Source organism: Setaria italica, chromosome IV (assembly GCF_000263155.2).
Source record: "Setaria italica strain Yugu1 chromosome IV, Setaria_italica_v2.0, whole genome shotgun sequence".
Lineage (NCBI taxonomy): Eukaryota > Viridiplantae > Streptophyta > Magnoliopsida > Poales > Poaceae > Setaria > Setaria italica.
The window spans coordinates 742,340-761,432 of NC_028453.1; the positions used below are offsets into that span (position 1 = coordinate 742,340).

The following is a 19,093-nucleotide window of genomic DNA, read 5'->3' on the forward strand; positions in this document are numbered from 1 at the left end:
AGACTATCTTGTAAATGTGAAATGAGCAACTGGTGTGCTTTGTAATTAACAAGCAGTCAAGCAGTACACAGCTTGTAACATGACCATTAGTCCCATGCAAGACAAAACAGGGATCAGAATATACTATGGTATACTAGAGCAACGGTGTAAACAACCACCAGATATGCTCGTGTAAAAACAAAACAAGGATAGTGTTGGTTCTAGGTAATGCGGTCGGTCCACGTGAGCTGAGCTCGAGTGAAAGAGACAATCCCACCAACACTCCACCAGTTTACGTGCAGCACAGCGAGTGTCGGCTGTTCTTGATCGATCTTCAGCACTGGAAAAATGAGAAATAAAGGCGAAAAGAAATAAAGAAAAAGCTATGCAGCACCATCATGTAAAGTTTCCCAAATACCAGCAAGAGCAAATTGTAAGTCGTTTAGATACAAAATTTTACTACGCAACTAGATACATTTATATCTAAATACATAGATCTATACATAGCAAGATCTATGTATCTTGAAAAACCAAAACGATCTACAATTTAAAACGGAGGGAGTAGCGTGTAAGGAGTCAAAGAATACAATACTTAAAGAAAATTTGTGGCAAAAATGCACCACTTGCAGCAACAAGAAATATCCCTTTTTAAAACTTCGTCGCTAGCTGGCGCTTATTTTCTTTCCAAGAAACTCCATCGTATTGAACAGATCCAATAATGAACACCAACATCAGGCTAATGCAAAGTGCAATTTTTTTTCTATCTATATGCTTGTCTTTGTTATATTTACAAATAACAATAATAACGAAAAAAGATTAAAAAAAACTATACAGAATGCAGGGTAGGCTTGAGACAAGACCACACCTGAGGCCTAGTGAACAGCCCCAAGGCCTAGGTAATGCTCTTATCCAAAAAAAAAAAAAGGTAGCATCACACATATGCCCGTTCATTTGGATGGTGTATTGTTTCCTGAGCGTAAAGGAGTTATCACATCATAGCTGATTGCTAGTTTTATGCTGTAAGGTTACTGTGGTCTGGATTGCTCCACGTATACCACTTTTTCATGAAGGCAAATAATGCATGTAGTATTGATGTGAGCAGCTAAAGTTAAGATAGTGATTCAGTCATTTGCTGCTACAAACAAATATCATCATGTTTGTTTGGTTTTTTCCTATCAACTCCCTTTTTTTCACAAATCTGCATTTAACGACCTCACATAATAATATTGTCCAGGCCGGCATCTTGCATGCCATAATCTCTTTTTTTTTTAAAAAAAATACTCAAGCGATTTCATACATCACAGGAGGCCAGAACTGTTTAGAAGTCTTCATAAACTTTAGCTATTTTCACATACCAGTAAAAAGCCAAAAAAAAAAAACTTGGGCATCCCTGCACACATCTTGTAGATGAGTATATTTTTTGAAAAGCTTCTTATAAAAGGACTGTAAATCAAACAAATTCAACCCATAATTTGCATGTTTTTCCACCCAGCAGGCCAGCATCATATTTAAATGGCCGTAATGTACTCGTACGATACAACATTCTTTTGAGTTACAATATACAATAACACTTCGTAAATCGCTAGCAACCTGAAGGATCTTCAAAGTTAGATAAAAGTTTAGGGGACTGCCTACTGGACCCAGCCAAACCCTCAGTCAACATAATCATCTACTACAGCCTGGTTGTTTGAGAACGTGTCGCTTTTATCGGGGAAACCCAGGGGCTCCATACCTAAGCCTTGGTACTTCAGCTCTGGATACCCCTAAGACCAATGTGAATGAATATTTACAATCAAGTTCTTGTCATACAAAAACAACGCAAACCAAGCAGTAGAAACAGGTGCCTAAATTTTATTTACATACACATGGGAAGCAATCCACACAATATGTCAAGCAAGACACAAACTTTGCCGGTTACAGGCACAGTACAAGCGTAGCCCATATCACAATCAACAACTTAAGATGATACAGCACCATCAGATGCTATCAAAATATCGTCAACAACAGAGAGCTGAGCATATCCGCGTTATCTTGATGCAACATAAAGGTAGGTACCAGATAGTTATACAAATTGCAAGTTCAACTGCATCATGTGATGTATCCAGCTTTGAGAGTGCCAAATGTGTCAGTCACCAATTACTACAGCAACTTTCAAAATAATATCTTTCCTTTGCTGTTCCACAACATAATTTTGAGACATGGATTAGTTAACAAAGGCCAGTGATCTTCTTCACATTAGTTAACAACTAGTAACACCTCTAGAATTTGAGCAATTACATACCCATCACTGTTTAAAGATCACCATAAGCTTTAGCAATCTTAACATATCATTAAGATGAAAAGCACAGCAAAAAATGACATAAATACTTTATAAAAGGAGTATAAAACGAACAAATGCAACCCATAATTTCCTTATTCATCATATGCAGCATCATATATAAATGGCCGTAATGTACCCGTACAATACAACATTCTTTTGAGTTATAACATACAACAACACATGCAGATCACTGGCATCCCGAAGGATCTTCTAAACCAGATCAAAATTTAGGGGACTGCCTACACCGACCTAGCCAAACCCTCAATCAACATGATCATCTACTACAGCCTGGTTGTTTGAGAACAATGTGTCCCTTTTCTTGGGGAAACCAGGGGGCTCCATACCTGGGCCTCGGTACTTCAGCTCCGAAGTACCCCTAAGACCAGGTTCAGCCGAAGCAGGCCGGTATTGAATTCCGGATGTCCCTGCATATCTAGTAGGGGACACGTACCTTCTTGGAGCGCTCCTCAACGCCCCGCCCCGCAGATCCACGGCCCTAGTAGCATCAGCATAACCTCGGTCCGTGGTTCTTGTATTGGAATCCACATAGCTTCTATCACTGGCTCTTGCTGTTCCATCTACATAGCCGCGATCACTAGTTCTTGCTGTGCTATCTGCAAAGGCTCTGTCACTAGTAGGATGATTCAGAAGGCTCCCTGTTGGAGCTGTTACAGAGGTGTTAAACGTCTCCTCCGGTGTCCACCCCAAGGAATCCTTCTTTTTCACATATACTTGCCAGATGCCAATCAAGAACAGGAGGAAAAGCAGTGCCGGACCACTCCACACTACAGCATTGCTCTCTGGCTTGTACACCGGGAAGTTGGACCGATAGATGGCAATGTGGCCATCCCCAAGACCCAAGATCACCAGCTTCTCCCGGTCCACTGCGATAACAGGCTTCCCAGCTGGTGCGGAGGGCAGCACACCACCAGAACCCGCAAACACAGATTTGATGTCCTTGATGGTTGTGGCAAACAACGGCCGTGGTGCACCGACCCTCCCATAATACTGAGATGAGGTGTTGTACACAAGGATCTTATCATGGCTCGCCACCAAGAGATAACCCTTGACCGTCTGTATTGCAACGGGGCTGTCAATCTCAGCCTTCTTGACAGCACGAACCCGGCATTTGAGGCTGGAAACATCACCAAGCAGCAAGACATGCACGAGGTCGCCAGCTTCAGTGAAGCCATAGGCCTTGAATCGCTCAGAGGGGTCAAAAGAGTAGGCCTTGACGCTGGTGCCATTGAGCGCTTCAGCAAGGCCCTCACAAGGCGTCTCCCGGACGGACATGGAGCGGAGGTCGAGGGAGGCAGCTCCATCCTCGGTGAGGAAGAGGAGGCGCTGCTTCACAAAGGCGAGAGGGGTCGACGAGGAGATGGCGGTGCCGTAGAGCGTACCGTTCTCTGTGAAGACGCGGATGCGACCGCCGGCGTCGCAGGAGAGCACGTAGCGCGCGCGGCCGGCGTGGTGGGCCTCGAGGTGGGCGACGGGGGCGGCGTCGATGCCGCGGACAAGGAGGCGGGAGGACGCTGCGGCGAGGGTGAGCCAGTCGTCGCCGTGCGGGGACGACTCGATGAGGCGGTGCGCGGCGATGGAGCCGTCGGCGTGGCCGGTGAAGAGGAGGCAGTCGGTGCGGCGCGGCGAGAGGTAGGCGAGGAGCGCGGTGACCCGGGACTCGCCGGAGGCGGCGGCCTCGAGCTCGAGCAGCGCGTCCCCGGCGGCGGAGAAGACGAAGACGCGGCCGCGGGAGTCCCCCACGGCGAAGTACTTGGTGAGACCGTCGGCGTCCTCGTAGGGCAGCGCGGCCGCCGCCGCGGCGTACGCGCCCTCCCCGAGCCGCGCGGCCGCCGCGAAGTGGAACCGCTCGGACCAGACGGGCCGGCGCTTGGTGACCGCCACCCCCTGCGGGGCGCGACGGTCCCCGACGGCCGCCGAGGCGGCGCCCGGCGGCGGGGGATCCGGGTCCGCGGATCTGGCGAGCGCGGACTCAAGCGCGCGGACGGACCTGTCGAGCGACTCCGCGAGCTCCTCCAGCCTCGCGAGCTGCGCCGCGTGCCGCTCCAGCAGCGCGGCCTCGGCCTCGGCCGACGCCCCCGCCACTGGAGCGGCCGCCGCTTCCTCCGACGCGGCGGCGAGCGGGAGGAGCAGGAGGAGGGCGGCGACGCGGTGGGGCATGGCTGTCAGCGGAGTAGGGTTTAGAGTAGCTTTTGGTTCTCGGGAGGCTGGATTAGGAGGAGGGAGGGATCGATCTGGGGGAAAGGAGGCCAGAGCGGTGCGGGTCCACTTGTCAGTGCCTCGGTGGGGTGGGGTGCACGGGCGGCTATGCTGGAAGAAGGGCGTTGACTGCCAGCTCCGGTGGGGCCAGGGTGTCACTGAAACTAGTGTTTGATGCATTTGACACAAGTCAGAATCATGACCAAACTCCAGGACCTGAACTGGGGTGAATGCTGGAAAGTGGCACAAATCAATGAATCATGACCAAATTTCACAGAAAACACAAAATAAACAGTGTCTAATTAGACACATATCTTCCTCATACACATATCATGGTCAGGATACAGGAAGATGTGTGAAGAGGACCACATCCTGAACTTGTGCAGCAGATTATTCAATGGTTCCTGCAGAAACATGGCTGCAAATGTGGCTGCCAGTTTAACAGAGATGAAGATCCATACAGTGATGAGCTGAGGTAGCATCCATGTGTTTTCACAAGAGTTTTACAGCCTTATAAACGACGCTGAACATCAATGACGACGAACAGTTACATGTACAGATGACATCATAAGCGCCATCTGGCAGATAACAATCTTATTACTTATTCATGCATAATAACATAACTATGTACGCAGCACTACGGATGATGGTGTTTCCATAGCCTAGGAGGTGGATGCACCAGCCTCCTCCAGCAGCTGCTTCACCTTGGTGATGTAATCGCTCATGGCTTCCTCCTTGGATTTCCCTGTTCAGACAAGAGTAGCATGGATACGTAAGCGTCGACTGGGAGATTGGTCAGAGATAGAGATTTGGCATTCAAAACAAAGTCTCAACAAACCTTCAACAGCCTTCCAAGCATCCCATTTGGCTCTGTCTTTCATGTTGAAGATGCCAGGACGCCCTGGCAGATGAAACAGGAAGGTTAGGTGTGACCATTTGATACTAGCCAAAAGATGATTCAGCTTTCCTCAGAAAAAAAAAATGGTATACAACACATCACTCATAGCGGTAGTATCCTTTTTTCCTCGAAAGAAAAGCCTAATCACAATCTGAAGAACTGATCTTTTCGATGAAACTCACTAGGTGTTCCATGATAATATCTATGGGTCTGAACACATAAGCATGAAATCCATGACAAAATCAAGCACACCGTAAGACAAACAAGCCTGCTGCCACTAAAAACAATATTTTTGTTGCTGTTCAATTGCCATGAAAGAACCCTGAACTAACTGCTAGCTTATGCAAGACAGCATGTGACTAAACTTGAAAGCTTGCAACATCTGAGCCGTAAGAGTTTCATCTTTCAAGAAGATAAAAAGGAATGTATACCAGTGTTGACATCACCAACTGTTGCCTGCTTGTAGAGCCCGTAGAGGATCAGCTTGTTCGCATTCGTGGTAGACTCAGGCAAGGTCTTGGCCTTCTCGGCGTGCTCCTCAAACTCCTCCTGTCAGAGAAACACAGAGAGATTGGTCAACCAAGCTTCCATCACCATGGATGGCTTTGCAAGTGGTAACAGAGAACACTACCGTGCTAGATTGCACAAGTGGGAAAAGGGGCGCAATATTACTTTCTGGAGAAACTGTAGATGCTACGCTTTCAGAGTTAATGAGTATCACTATCTTGCACGCAATAACCATGCGCGCAAACAGGTTAGCCGTGACTGATGCAGACAGCAAAGGGTGTTTCAGTTTTGCAGCAACACACACTTGGCCAGATAATCCAGACTTGAAAAATAAAAAGGGATAACTGAGACTCTGATCTTCTCATCACCAAGCACAAGCATACTACTACAGGACCAAAACAAAATCAGGCAATCGCAAATCTAGAACCGAATCTACCGCATCAGCTCGGTCAGTTCCAAGAAACGGAAACCCCTCTGAACCTTACAAGCCTAGGCGGAGGATTTCGTACCTGCAGACCCATGCCGCCGACGACGCTGCTCTCGCTCGCCCCTCGGCGGCTCGATTCTTTCGCGGTCGATTACTTCGAGGGGGGGTGGACGGTCGGGACGGGAGGTCCAAGGATCGGGTGATGCGTTTGTATATACGCACAACAGCACAAGGGGAGGGATGGATCTTCCCGAACAGGGCCTCCCGCTTCAACTTATTTACCAGCTGGTACCAGGACTCTCTCACACGTGTCACGATCTGGGCCGTTGGTGTCGGGGACGGCAGCGAAGAGGCGGACACACCCACCAGCGCGGTGCCGGTGGACGCCAGACTCCGGAGGCGAGACGACGAGAAGATAAGCGGGCGCGCGGTGGATTGCCTTGTGGGCTCAAACTGACCACGGCCTTTCAGCCTCACCATCATCATGGACGCTACTGGGCCTCACTTTATTTACAGGCCCGTCTACTGAATTCATTTTGCTTGTGCACCGTCGTCGTACCCGCCACAGTAGGATATCATCCGTCTGAGAACAACTGGTAAAGCTATGACAGCACAACACAAAGCTCCTCTGTGTTCTGTGGTGTTGAAGGGTTCTTTCTGTTGAACACAGAAAGCTCTTCTGAACCATGGGGCCTAGTTCAGAAGCAGACGGCCTACAACAGGGAATGAAGAATGAATTAGACAATTCTAATTTCATTCGTACGCCAATTAATTAACCATGTAGATCCGCCCCTGACGGCAGCCACCAGCTGCATCAGGAGCAGGACGACGACGAGCCACGCTGCAGCGTGCTGCCTCCCGGCCCCAAGCATCAGCGCCATCGCTTCTTCCTGCTGCAGCAATCGAATCATCAGTCACATCAATTGAGGGGAGGAACGGGCGGCGGGACGAACGAGAGGGGCGGAGGGAGGACTCACCCAAGGTGGCCAGCGAGCGAGAGGGCAGGCTAGGCGATGGATCGGCAGGGACAGTTTAGGGGACGCGAAGGCGACGTGAAGGCGGGGAGGAGGAAGCAGGGGAGCGAGAGGGCAGGCTAGGCGCTGTATTGGTGCCACCGCGCTGGGCCGCGCCAACCGCCGCCGGGGGCGCCGACGGGCCCGGCCGCAGAGCTAGGCGAGCAAAAATCGCCACCGCCGCCCAGGACGCGCAGGTCCCCGAGCCGGCACAGCACCGCCGCCCGCCCGCCGCCACCGAGGTCGGAGCCGTCCATGCCGGAACCAGCCCGGACCGGCCAGTGGAGCGCGGATCCGGTCGCCGGTCGTGTCCAGGGCGCAGGAGAAGGAAGAGCGGAGAGGGTGAAAGAAGGGAGGGGAAAGGAGGGGGAACGAGGGAGATGGCCCCGCCGCCACCCTCCTCGCTGCTCACCGGACTTCCGGCGGCGGCGGCGGCGGAGGCAAAGAGCAGCGCGCAGGGGTGGGGTTGTGCGGGGTGTCGGGGGAGCCACCCGAGTCGCCCAGAGAGGACGACGTGGGAGTGTACAACAATGCTTCCTCGATACCCGATGCTTCAGGTTGTTGAAAAGCACTCTTCAGTTTCCAACGGATCGGATAGACAGATTGGTGTCGTGCATTTTCATTTATCCGCCACTTGTTTATTGTCCTGAACTCTTGATGTTGCATATAAGCAGATCATTCTCTTCACGGATAGTGAGCTACTTTGGACTTGAGCATCTTTATTAGACAAACTGGTTCATGGATTCATGGAGTAGTGATCTTGGGGAGAAGAAGATTGTGTATAAAAAAAATCACTAAAACAACTGGCAGTAAAACGTCAATATTCTTCCATCCCATATCACAGTTCAATCATCGGACCAATGACTTAGGCCTTAGTAAACCTAGCGCGGATCCAACGTAAGATATGGCCAGTGAGCTCAACTTGCTGGCCATGGCGGCGATCTTGGTCCTCTCCGTCTCCGAGACAGGAGCACCGTAGTCGTCCTCGTTGAACCATGGGCACCGGAGCGCGGCGGTCGCCGTCAGCCGCTTCTCGGGGTCACACGTCAAGAGCCCTTTGAGCACCTGGAATCCGTCCCTTGACAGCATCTCCTCCGGGAACATCTCGAGCAGCCGGTTGCGGTGCCGCGCTCGCAGCTGCCGAGCCCGCCACACCAGCACCTCATCGTCGTAGGCCTGGGGCTTCATGGCCTGCCACGCCCTCTTGCACGGCACGCCGAGCACGTCGAAGATCTTGAAGAGCTGGTGGGCTTCGATCTTCCCCGCGGACGGTGGCATGCCGGTGAGGAGCTCCGACATGACGCAGCCGAGCGACCACGCGTCCGCTATTGTCCATGACTCCGGCATGTCCTCTAATACACTTTTGTAACCACTATTGGTTAAAGACATTCTTCTAACAAAAGCAAGGTCCATATGTGTCAGGGTTCCACTGAATAGCAAAGTAAAATTACACAAGGACCAAGATGCACCTCAGTTACCAGCTGCATTGTTATGCTTCCACAGAACTGCTGCTGGCGACTTCATGGTCACCTTGCCTGAGCTAACTGTCGTTTCTTTAGAATTCTTTTCATGAGATGCCCATCTCTTTCTACCGCCCGTTGTACGGCTTTTGTGAGCCTCGACTCAACCACTTCCCACGACACAAGCTTCTCTAGGACTGCAGCAACATAATCAGCCCTTCGGTCCTGCAAGGATGTAAAGAAAGACAAACAAGTCAGATAAAATGTCTTATTTAATTACTGACGAAACTCTAAGCATCATTCACCATCTAACCTCGTAATCCAGGTAGTATGCATGCTGTTCCCAGAAGTGAGTAGAATTGTTAGTAAAGATGTATTTTTAGGGAAAAACTAAGAAGCAAGGAAAATGAACATATTGCAACATCCATACCTCACAAACATCAATCACGAGGAGTGGCTGCCAAAGAAATGGATTCATGAGACTAACAGACATGGTCATGATGATGTAAGGAAGGAAAAGTTGCAGAATTGAAGATACTCACAGAGTGGCCCCAAACAAGAGGATTGATGGCATTTGGAGTCTTTGAGATGACCAGCCTACCATAATTGTCAGATGGGATTGGACTTCTTGATTTCACGTAAGCAACTTGCTTTCTTTGTCTACAAGCAGTCATTAGGAAAGAGTTATGTTCATCACACCAACATGTGCAAGCTACATATTAGAACAGTGAAGGTAAGAGGCAAGGTCATTAGCATCACTTACAAGAAAGCCAAACCCATCTAGAACCAAACTGAGTCAGTGCAGCATCCATGAATTGTTGGATCATGTGCTCATAGGAGCTGAAGTCTCTGTTAATAAACTTCAGAAGCCGTTCCGGTGGTTTGCCCCCACCGCCAGGTTTCATGGATCGCCAATAAAAATCATGGTTCCATACCTAAAAACATGGCCAAGAATTAGGCACTTGAAGTATACACAAGTCGGCAAAGCTGTGTTGTATAAAATGGTACCTGGGCAGCATGGAAGAAGGGAGGATGGGGCTGCTCCCTGCCCTCGTTGAAAGAGGAAAACATCATCTGCCCCAGGGACATGCCTTCCCACTCGCTGCCACCGATAATACCATTGAGCCTATCCACATGCATCTGCTGATGAACTCCCCAGTGCTGCTCAACCGTCTCTTTGCTTATGTATGGCTCCAGCGCATCCTACATAACCACCCCCATGGTGATTCCATTCACTACTTAATATTTTAGCAAATGGACACCCTCAGTACTTACCAAAGGATAAGGAAGTGGCTGCTGCTTTATCCACTCAACATCCTCAGGCAATGAAGACTCTAGTTCATCTTCGGTATGTCATCAGTGTCAGTCTCAAGGCCTGTTTCATCATCAGTAGCATCAGCATCCAAAGTGTCATCCTCAGTCGCCACATTCGCCTCATTGGCACAATGAAATATCAGGGAACTCCGTCTCCTCGTTCCCTCTCCCTGATGAAAAGCAATCACTTCATCAGATCAAATCAAACATGTAGTTGGGGAGGCCTCCTTGACCCAAAAATGATACAGTTGAAATGAAGATAGTGCTGCAACCTGCAGGTCAAAGTGGCATGTTCGGCTGGACTACTTATAAGCCGGCTGAAAAGCTGAAACCGCTGATTTGTTGTGAGATAAAAACACTGTTCGGTGGCTGATAAGCCGGTGAAAGATGGTAGTTTTTTTTCCGACAGAAAATGCTGTGGCTAACCTACTGCTTGACATTGGATGTGAAATCAACAAGAGGCCAAAACATGACTTGTTATAGCACTGGTTAGCATCACAAAAATAAAGTAAATGTTGTTGCATAGAAGAACACATGAACCATTACTGACAAGAACTAACCAATACACAATATACCACAGATGCCAAGCATGGACTACCTCCCTATCCAAGCTACCAACTGGTGAATGACAAGACGAAAAGGGGAGGCGGGAAACACTCACCCCCGCGCCTCCTCTCCTCAGGAGGACGAGGCGGCGGCCATGCCGTAGGAAGCCGCCACCGGCGCGCTTGGAGAAGGATGCGGCGACGAGACAGAGAGAGAGGCCGCCCCCCACACCCACCAGCGCGGTGGACGCCATGGACGCGAGCTCCGCTTGAGCAGGGTAAAAGCCTTCAGGTTCAGACTTCGCAGGCGAAGACGAGTTGAGGCGGAGGAGATAAGCGGCCGCGCGGTGGACTGCCTTGTGGGCTTAAACTGACCACGGGCTTTCAGCCTCACCATGGACGCTACTGGGCCTCACTTTATTTACAGGCCCGTCTACTGAATTCATTTCGCTTGTGCATTTACCACTTCCATCCATACAAGCTCACAGATCTCCTTGGTCTGATTTTTCTTTTAGTTTCTCCCGGCCCAGAGTGCACCGGTACGTGAAGGCGTAATTTGAAAGTTACGCCTCGCCATCGCGAAGGCGTAAACTAAAATTCTGAAGTCAAGAAGCACCTGCGCATATTGTATTGTACTCTAGACCCAATCACAAGCCGCTATTTCCAAATATGATATCCTTGTGTTTGTCCGGCCCTGAATTGATCACCCTGAATTGATCTGAACCCGCTCCTCGCATCGACACCTAGGACACTGTCAAAGCCCTGAGATTAAACAAGCTTGCAGTTTGGCACTCCGGCGACATCGGTAGGGGATTTAAAGAAATGCGATCACTGAGGTCAGACGATGGTTGCGGTCGCCGTCGGGGATGCGCGTCGTGTGCCGGCGGCAGAATCCGTCGTCGGGGCCTGTGCCGCCAGGTGCGGCTTGCAGCAATGGACAACAGCTATGGGGCTATGAGCACAGCCTGCAAGATTGCAAGGTACAGCTTCTGCTGAATGCCTAGTTGTTTTTAGGTTCTTTGTGTAGAATACTTGCTCTATGATCGTAGCTGATGCTGACAGGCCACCTAATCGGGATGTACCTGGACGGTCAAGAGAGATCTTGGTTGATTGTCGTGGTCAGACCTCACGGAGTCTTTGTTTCTCTAAATGGAAAATTGGAAATTGGTAGGGAAGAGTACAGTCACTGTCAGTGAAAATCATATGCACATTCATGTGAATTCACCTATACTCCTGCAGTCAGTTCAAGGAACATAGAAAGCGCAGCTTTCTTCTGTTACCTAAAAGCAGTAAAATGGTGCTTTGACTCAAGCGTCTAAATCAGCATCTGAATTTTTTATGTTGTCTTTTTTTTCCCTCCAAAATTTGCAGTTGAAGATTTACAGCTCCGTGTTTGAGTTACAGTAGGAAATTAAGTGGAGCCTTGTCAGCATCAGCAGATGCTTGCAAAGCAAAGCTTTTTTTTGCCCTCAAAACATCGACAATTAAACGTGACGAGAGGATCAGTTTACCTGACCAGTAATAGAAGAAAGGATCTTGTTACAAGTTCATGTTAGGGAGGCTCCAAACCGGCGCTTTTGAGCCTTGCGTCAGTATTATCATTCAAATATGTCGCTGTAATGCTGTGTAGGCCTATGAGCACTTAGACTGGCCATCCACTTCCTCCAATTGCTGCATTATATTATATTAACATGCATATCATTGATGCTGTCACCACCTTAGACCAAGCTGCCACGAATTAGGGGGTGTTTGGATACGAGGTGCTAAACTTTAGCAGGGTCACATCAGATGTTCAGATGCTAATTAGAAGGATTAAACATGAGCTAATTACAAAACTAATTGCATAGATGGAGTCTAATTTGCGAGATGAATCTATTAAGGCTAATTAATCCATCATTAGCAAATGGTTACTGTAGCACCACATTGTCAAATCATGGATTAATTAGGCTTAATAGATTCGTCTCACGAATTAGACTCCATCTGTGCAATTAGTTTTGTAATTAGACTATGTTTAATACTCCTAATTAGTATCCAAACATCCAATATGACAGGTGCTAAAGTTTAGCATGGGTATCCAAACACCCCCTTGATCCCTGGATTAGAACTCTCAAAGTGTAAAACAAAAAAGATACAAATAGTTCAAACCTTTCATATTTCAGACTAAGTATAGAACATCACAAGTGAAATCCGGAGCAACTGCCAAAAGATTTATCTGATATTTAACTTGTGTTGCATTTTTTCAGACCAAGTACAGAAGCTGTCAGCATATCAAGACGATTTCAAGCAATGCACAGCTCTTCTGTTCATATATACAGACCTGGTATAGACCGTATTTACAGCTACATCATTGGTGCAAAAGCAGCCAAATTCTTCATAGGCCAAATTTTCCACTGATGAGACAAAATTAGGAGAATGGAATCTTTGCCTCCACTGAAGAGGAAGATACCTGCCACCAGCTTTGTTAACTTCCAGCTAGTGCAACACTCAACTATTACATGTCTTCTGTGATTGAACTCTTCTGCCAAGCTCCATTTTATTAGTTTTATGATTTCTTTAGGTGGGATTCTATTTTATATTATCTCATTTGTTTCATTACTTATGTTGCTTGAATTTCAAGTGATCGCCCTTAGTGACCCTACTACTGTTGTACTACTAAAGACAGCTTTTCGGGAGTCCTATTATCAATCTGGTCAAGTGATTCATCAGGAGAGGGGAGATTGAACTGAGAGGGGGTTCATGCAGATGGAGGGCAGGGGCCTGTCTGACTTGTTCAGGAACACCAGCGAGGAGATCTTCCTCAAGGCGATGATGGAGAACTCTATGGGTGTGGCGGCAGCGCCAAGTATGGAGATGTTGGGGTTCAGGAACATGTCACAAAGTTTCAGAGAAGACAGCGAGGAGTTGTTCAACAGCTGGCTTACCAATGGAGAGGCAAGAATTTTGAAACTTACCTGCCATTCTTTTCTGTGCTTCAAAGGTGAAATAGTTCGTGTTTCAGAAGATAGGGTCCCTTTTGCTGGGGATCACTCACTTCTTCCACCATCTCAGAAAATACATAACAAGTATATTCGTAAGCTATATGAACATGAATAGTGAAGTACTACTTACTACACTGGCTGATCTCTCTCATTCAAAATCTATCACCTAAAATTGCTGACTGCTTATTTGCAGATCCCAGGATTTGGTTCAGTTAACAATCGCCCTCGACAGCCCTCTAGGTAATATATTGGTAAATGATGCAAAATTAATTAAATTCATTTGATCTTGTAGATACGACCTGATCGATGAAATAGTGTACTTGGATGGAGTCAACACCTTAAAATAATGATCGGTGATTGAATTGAAACTAATAACAGAAAAGGCTATCTAAACTTCATATGCTTCAAGATACCAAATAGATCATATTATTACCCATCTAAAGGTCGGATATCATGAAGTAGCAACTCCTACTGTAATCACACATTTCCAGGAAATTTCTTTCTGCACTGCATCTATATTTTATTGAGCATGTAGATGGTACTGAACATTTTCTTTCGAGGAAATGTACTGAATTTTTACACAGCTAAATGAAGTTAACACAGAAATTTTCATAAACTTGAGCTATTACCATGGATGCTAGATTTTTTATGGTTAATTGCAATTACTAACTCACAAGGTGTTGTGTAAAACCATGCAGGTTGTCATCAGAAGCTGCAGGCCTTCCAAATCAACAGCATGACGTTACCCAACAAAATTTTCTCACTGACAACTTTGTTCAACAGAGTTCAGCAATTCCTTCTGTTGAATATCCAAATAATCACAACCAGCAATCACTCAAGTACATACTTTGCACACCAGCATCATCATCTAGTATAAGATGTATGTAGTTCATGTAATATTAATCTTGTCATTTGCCATACAACAGGAATGCTGCCGAGAAAGGAATGCAGGCTAGTGACCTACTTCTGGCAAAGGTTAGCCAATATCACTATCCATTTGTGTTCAAATAAAAAAAATCAATTTCCAATTACTTCTACCTTGACAAGATTATCAAGCAAGTAAAGGCGTTTTTTATTTCTCATTTTCCTAATTTGTTCATGTGTAGGCCTGGTTCCATAGCACTCAACCAATGACTAGAAGCCGTTCTTCAGAACTAAGGCAGGAGTTTCAGATTTTATATGTGCTACTACCTTCCCAGATGAAATGTATGGTGCTTGATTTGGTTATTTTTGCAGGAGGAGATATGCTGCAATGCAAACTCATGTGACACCAATAACTGCAGGATGTGTTGAACCAACTATCCAATTAAAACAAGATTTTACAAACATAACAAACAGTACTCCGGTGAGCAACACACCTGTTCAGACTCCAAAATTTGTATCTCCTTCAAGTTCATCAACATCCCCTCTGGATCATATGGTGGCACAAGATGCTGTTACCTCAGTGGTGAGTATGCTCAAGGACACGCTGGAGCGCAAGAAGCTTGGTAGCCATGCTAACAAAGATGCCTCAGTAGGCAATTCTTTTGGATTCTATGACCCTCAGCAGTTTCAACAAAACATTCTTGGAGGAACAGATATATTTTCCCTAGTGACAACTGCACAAGTTCAGGATTCCCCAATGCTTCCCAAAGCTGAGAGGCCCATGGAACCAAATAGTGGTAACTTCGTTGCTCCTGCAAACCAGGTTTGGTTCGGTGCAGCATCTCGAGAGCCTTCGCACAGCGGCTCATCTACTGCTATGACTGCTCATTCAGCTGGATTTGAAGTGTGTGATGAGCTACCTCCTATGGGGCAAGCAATGTCTGTTTGTGAGAGCACTAGAAAAAATGCTGCAAATGGAACAACTGACTGCAGATCAAAAGGCAAAGGTATACTTCTATCGATACATTTATCCCTGAGTTGTAGCAAAACATTACTTGGCTTCATGCCAACACCGATTAGTTGATACAGCATGGATGTGAGAATGTTTGATCTGTCCACTTATACTGATGTCATTTTTATCATGCCATGGGAGAGTAATATAGTTATTTTTTCTGTTTAAATGCACAGAATACAGGGAGAGGGTACTAAAGGATAATGTGAAAGATGACAAAAAGGTAAGCTCTGATTATTACTTCTGGAGCATCCAAAGTTCCGTCTGGTAGAATATTTCAATATGATCATTTTATACATTGGCAGAAAGGGGCATTAACTCGAATGGGATCCATTTCATCAGAAAAAGCAGGTATATCCAGAAGACAGCTTTTTATATAGGCACCAAATATGTGGCGTATGGTTACCTCTCAAAATAATTACTCACCAGTATATATATACTGGGGAAACATTAAATATATCAATTATGATATGCTTGCGCCAAATGAGAACACTCGACTAAAAAGACGTGGCATATGCTTTGGCTTGTATACTGTTTTATTATCACCAAACGACCTAATTAATGAGCTTGTGCAGCTGATAATGGAGATCCTACGAAGAAGCGCAGGGTTGAGCGCTCACGCAAGTATGTGATGGTTCTCCCTCTTAGAAAAATGGTCTTGCACAATAAGTCCTAATTAGCATGCAGTATATGATGTTGGATTACATTTTCTGGTTCAGAATGGCAGAAGCAAAGGAAAGAAGTTCCACACCAGTAATTCCATCCGACATGCAAGCCGTACTTAAGCGTTGCGAAACCCTAGAGAAGGAAGTCCGATCACTGAAGCTTAACCTATCCTTCATGAACAGGTGAGTCCACTGCCTCAAGGACACATGTTTCTAAGGAAAATTCTTGTCCAGTAACCATAAGCCTTTTTTCTAAAGATAGTTACTCAAATATTTCAATCAATTACAGGAAAGATTCAGAACAGACCAAACAGATCGAGGAGCTTCAGAAGCAAAACGAGGAGTTGACCGAAGAGAAGGAGCGGCTACTAGAGGAGATCGAAAGAATCGTCTCTGACTCCAACACATGATCACCCAATCCTTTTTGACCCGTTTCTTTGTACTAATAGAATTAGACTTGAAAAGGTCCTAGATACAAATACATACAAAATCCAGAAGGGCAACAAGAATTACAGTACTGCCCTGAATGTACCATTCTTTCCATATTGTTACCTCAAGTTTACCATATACAAGTAGTCCAGTACCAACAACCAAACAGATCAAGGAATACATTTTACTTCCTATGGCATGTTCATGAAACTAATTATACTATTATAGCATGAAACTGAACAAAAAAAACAGCATGCTCCGACACATCAGAACAGGAACTGCATTGTTTCAACTTTATTTCAGAGACAAGCATACCCATATGATGCCTTTAACTAGCCAAATGATTGGAATCCACATTTTCCTTAGATTTTATAGAGTATGTGATAGTCATTTGATGATACAGAAGACAGCACCACACAAAACCATTAAATGCAACATGTTCAGACATCAGCTAGCAGCAACATCTTCCAACGCTACTTCAGAAACAAAAGCACTACATTTCATCGTAGTTTTAACAAATCAAAAGATGGTAAATGATTCCCATTTTCTCAAGATGTGATAATCAGCATAGCTTATGTTCAGAAATCAAGACAGAATATGTTATTACAGGGTTAATCCAGAGATAATCATCCACTCCATTTCATCATCATTCTAACATCCAACAACCACACAATCACACATTACATTTCCAAGACTACCATCCCACACAATCGGGAAAAAAAAGACCTAACAGATCAGGAACTAGATAGCATTACTTCCTATGGCATGTACATTAAACTAATTACAGCATTAAACTGAACAGCAAAAGAACTGATGACATTCTCTTGACATTAGAACAGTGCATTCTTTCAAAGTTATTTCAGACATAAGCATACACATATGATTTCTCCAATTGGTCAAATGATTAGGATCCGCATTTGATGATACAGAAGATAGCACCACACAAAACCAACAAATGCATCATTGTTCAGACATCAGATAGCAGGAACGACTTGGCCATTTCAGTAACAAAAGCACCATATTTCATCTTAGCTTTTAAAAATCAAAAAGACAACCATTTCCATTTTCTCAAGATGTGATAAGTTCATATCATACTACAAAAATAAGAACCAAGAGACCACATTAAGCAGAACCCAAGAACGCAACAAGTTGGGAAATCAAGACAGCCACTATGTATTCCAGGGTTAATCCAGATATAATCATCATCCATTCCATTTCATCATTCCAACATCCAACGCCATTTAGAATAAGGAATAGCTTTCCAACATCCAAATTCCAACACTAGCCACACAATCACACATTGCATTTCCAAGACTACCAACCTACATGATCGACAAGACCTAACAGATCAGGAACCAGAGTAGCACATACAGCGACCACCGCTCAGTGCTTGTTCCTCGGCGAGGTCCTCCTTGCCCCAGCCACCGGTGCGGACGCGGCAGCCTTCCTCCTTGGCGACGCCCTCGCCGGCGCCTTTGCCGCTGGCGCGGAAGCCTGCCTCCTCGGGGACGTCCTCGCCGGCGCCGCGGCCACGGCCTTCTGCTTCTTCTCCAGCTGCTGCTGCGCGGCGATGCGGTCGAACTCGTCGCTGAGCTTTCTGGCGCGCTTCTTCTTGGCAGCCGTAGCGATGTTCGCGAGGGGCTCGTCGTCGCCCTCCTCCTCCTCCTCTTCCTCCGACTGGTCGGACCCGTCAGAGTCCTCGTCGTCGTCCACGACCTCCCGCTTCAGGATCCGCTCCTGGACCGCCGCCGCCTCCTCGTCGGAGTCGCCGTCGCTGGCGTCGTCGTCGGAGCCGAGGGCCGCGAGCGACGCGGGCTTGTGGCCGGCGGCGCGGGCCTTGGCCCTGGCATCCCGGCGCGCGCGGCGGCGGAGCTTGTCGATGGACCCCTCGATCCGGCCCTGGAGGTGGAGGCGCTTGACGCCGAGGCCGCCCATGGACCAGTGCGCCTCCTGCGCCCAGGCGAGGAGCGGGTCGGTGACGGACACCGGCGGGTCGACGCGGTCGCCGGGGAAGAAGCGCGGTCGCGGGAGGCTGCTGCCGTAGAACCGGCCGGGTCCCAGCGCCACCACCATGGTGATTGGTGATCTCCCTCTACCCCTCTCTCTCCCTCCCTCTCTGTAGATCTGTCCCTCTCACTAGATCTCTGCAAGCGTGTCGCGGTGTGGGAAAGGGAGATGAATTCGGGGGGGGAGTTTATAGGAGGAGGGAGGGAGCGCGTGGCGGGAAAGGCTAGGGGAGTTTGGCGCCAAGAAAATGGCGGTAAAACGATGGGGTGGAAACGGGGTTCGTGCGCGGGAAGCCGCCGCCGCGTCCTGCGAATGGGGAAATGGCGGGAGCCCTCTCGGCTCTCGCAGCGCTGCAACTGGGCCCCACCGAACCGAGTTAGGCCCATATAACACGTGCCCGTTTAACTGCACCGGCCCAGTGGACATCCTTGGAAAATTAAAGATTTGGGCCTCCACAG

The 19,093-nt window shown here is 47.3% G+C and overlaps 6 protein-coding genes across 6 annotated transcripts; 1 reads left to right on the plus strand and 5 right to left on the minus strand.

Moving 5' to 3' along the window:
- Positions 1-2,560: 2,560 nt before the first annotated feature.
- LOC101760814 (uncharacterized membrane protein At1g75140) lies at positions 2,561-5,094 on the minus strand. Its single transcript, XM_022825875.1, has 3 exons — positions 5,068-5,094; positions 4,034-4,420; positions 2,561-4,000 (listed from the first exon to the last, which is right to left on the minus strand). Exons 1-3 carry the CDS (start codon positions 5,092-5,094, stop codon positions 2,561-2,563), a joined length of 1,854 nt encoding a protein of 617 aa, XP_022681610.1.
- LOC101761217 (acyl-CoA-binding protein) lies at positions 4,871-6,602 on the minus strand. Its single transcript, XM_004964298.3, has 4 exons — positions 6,431-6,602; positions 5,846-5,963; positions 5,355-5,417; positions 4,871-5,261 (listed from the first exon to the last, which is right to left on the minus strand). Exons 1-4 carry the CDS (start codon positions 6,440-6,442, stop codon positions 5,179-5,181), a joined length of 276 nt encoding a protein of 91 aa, XP_004964355.1. The 5' UTR covers positions 6,443-6,602; the 3' UTR covers positions 4,871-5,178.
- Positions 6,603-6,971: 369 nt separating this feature from the next.
- On the minus strand, positions 6,972-11,004 carry LOC101761873 (superoxide dismutase [Fe] 1, chloroplastic-like). The gene is given in 10 exon segments (XM_012845388.2): positions 6,972-7,241; positions 7,326-9,046; positions 9,135-9,158; positions 9,252-9,278; positions 9,364-9,475; positions 9,581-9,756; positions 9,830-10,024; positions 10,097-10,173; positions 10,176-10,305; positions 10,797-11,004. Coding segments are annotated over 9 exon segments (1,038 nt in total). The 5' UTR covers positions 10,935-11,004; the 3' UTR covers positions 6,972-7,241; positions 7,326-8,887.
- Positions 8,211-8,708, minus strand: LOC101762292 (putative cyclin-dependent kinase F-2). Its single transcript, XM_022825876.1, has one exon. The coding sequence runs from the start codon at positions 8,706-8,708 to the stop codon at positions 8,211-8,213; it is 498 nt and encodes a 165-aa protein (XP_022681611.1).
- Positions 11,005-12,970: 1,966 nt separating the features above from the next.
- Positions 12,971-16,820, plus strand: LOC101762967. The gene is made up of 12 exons (XM_004964301.3): positions 12,971-13,237; positions 13,339-13,611; positions 13,852-13,898; positions 14,357-14,497; positions 14,585-14,633; positions 14,765-14,817; positions 14,895-15,529; positions 15,711-15,757; positions 15,840-15,885; positions 16,110-16,158; positions 16,254-16,382; positions 16,489-16,820. The coding sequence occupies exons 2-12, from the start codon at positions 13,417-13,419 to the stop codon at positions 16,607-16,609; spliced, it is 1,512 nt and encodes a 503-aa protein (XP_004964358.1). The 5' UTR covers positions 12,971-13,237; positions 13,339-13,416; the 3' UTR covers positions 16,610-16,820.
- A 957-nt stretch (positions 16,821-17,777) lies between these two features.
- LOC101763373 (histone deacetylase HDT2) lies at positions 17,778-18,787 on the minus strand. Its single transcript, XM_004964302.2, has one exon. It carries the CDS (start codon positions 18,699-18,701, stop codon positions 18,012-18,014), a length of 690 nt encoding a protein of 229 aa, XP_004964359.1. The 5' UTR covers positions 18,702-18,787; the 3' UTR covers positions 17,778-18,011.
- Positions 18,788-19,093: the final 306 nt, after the last annotated feature.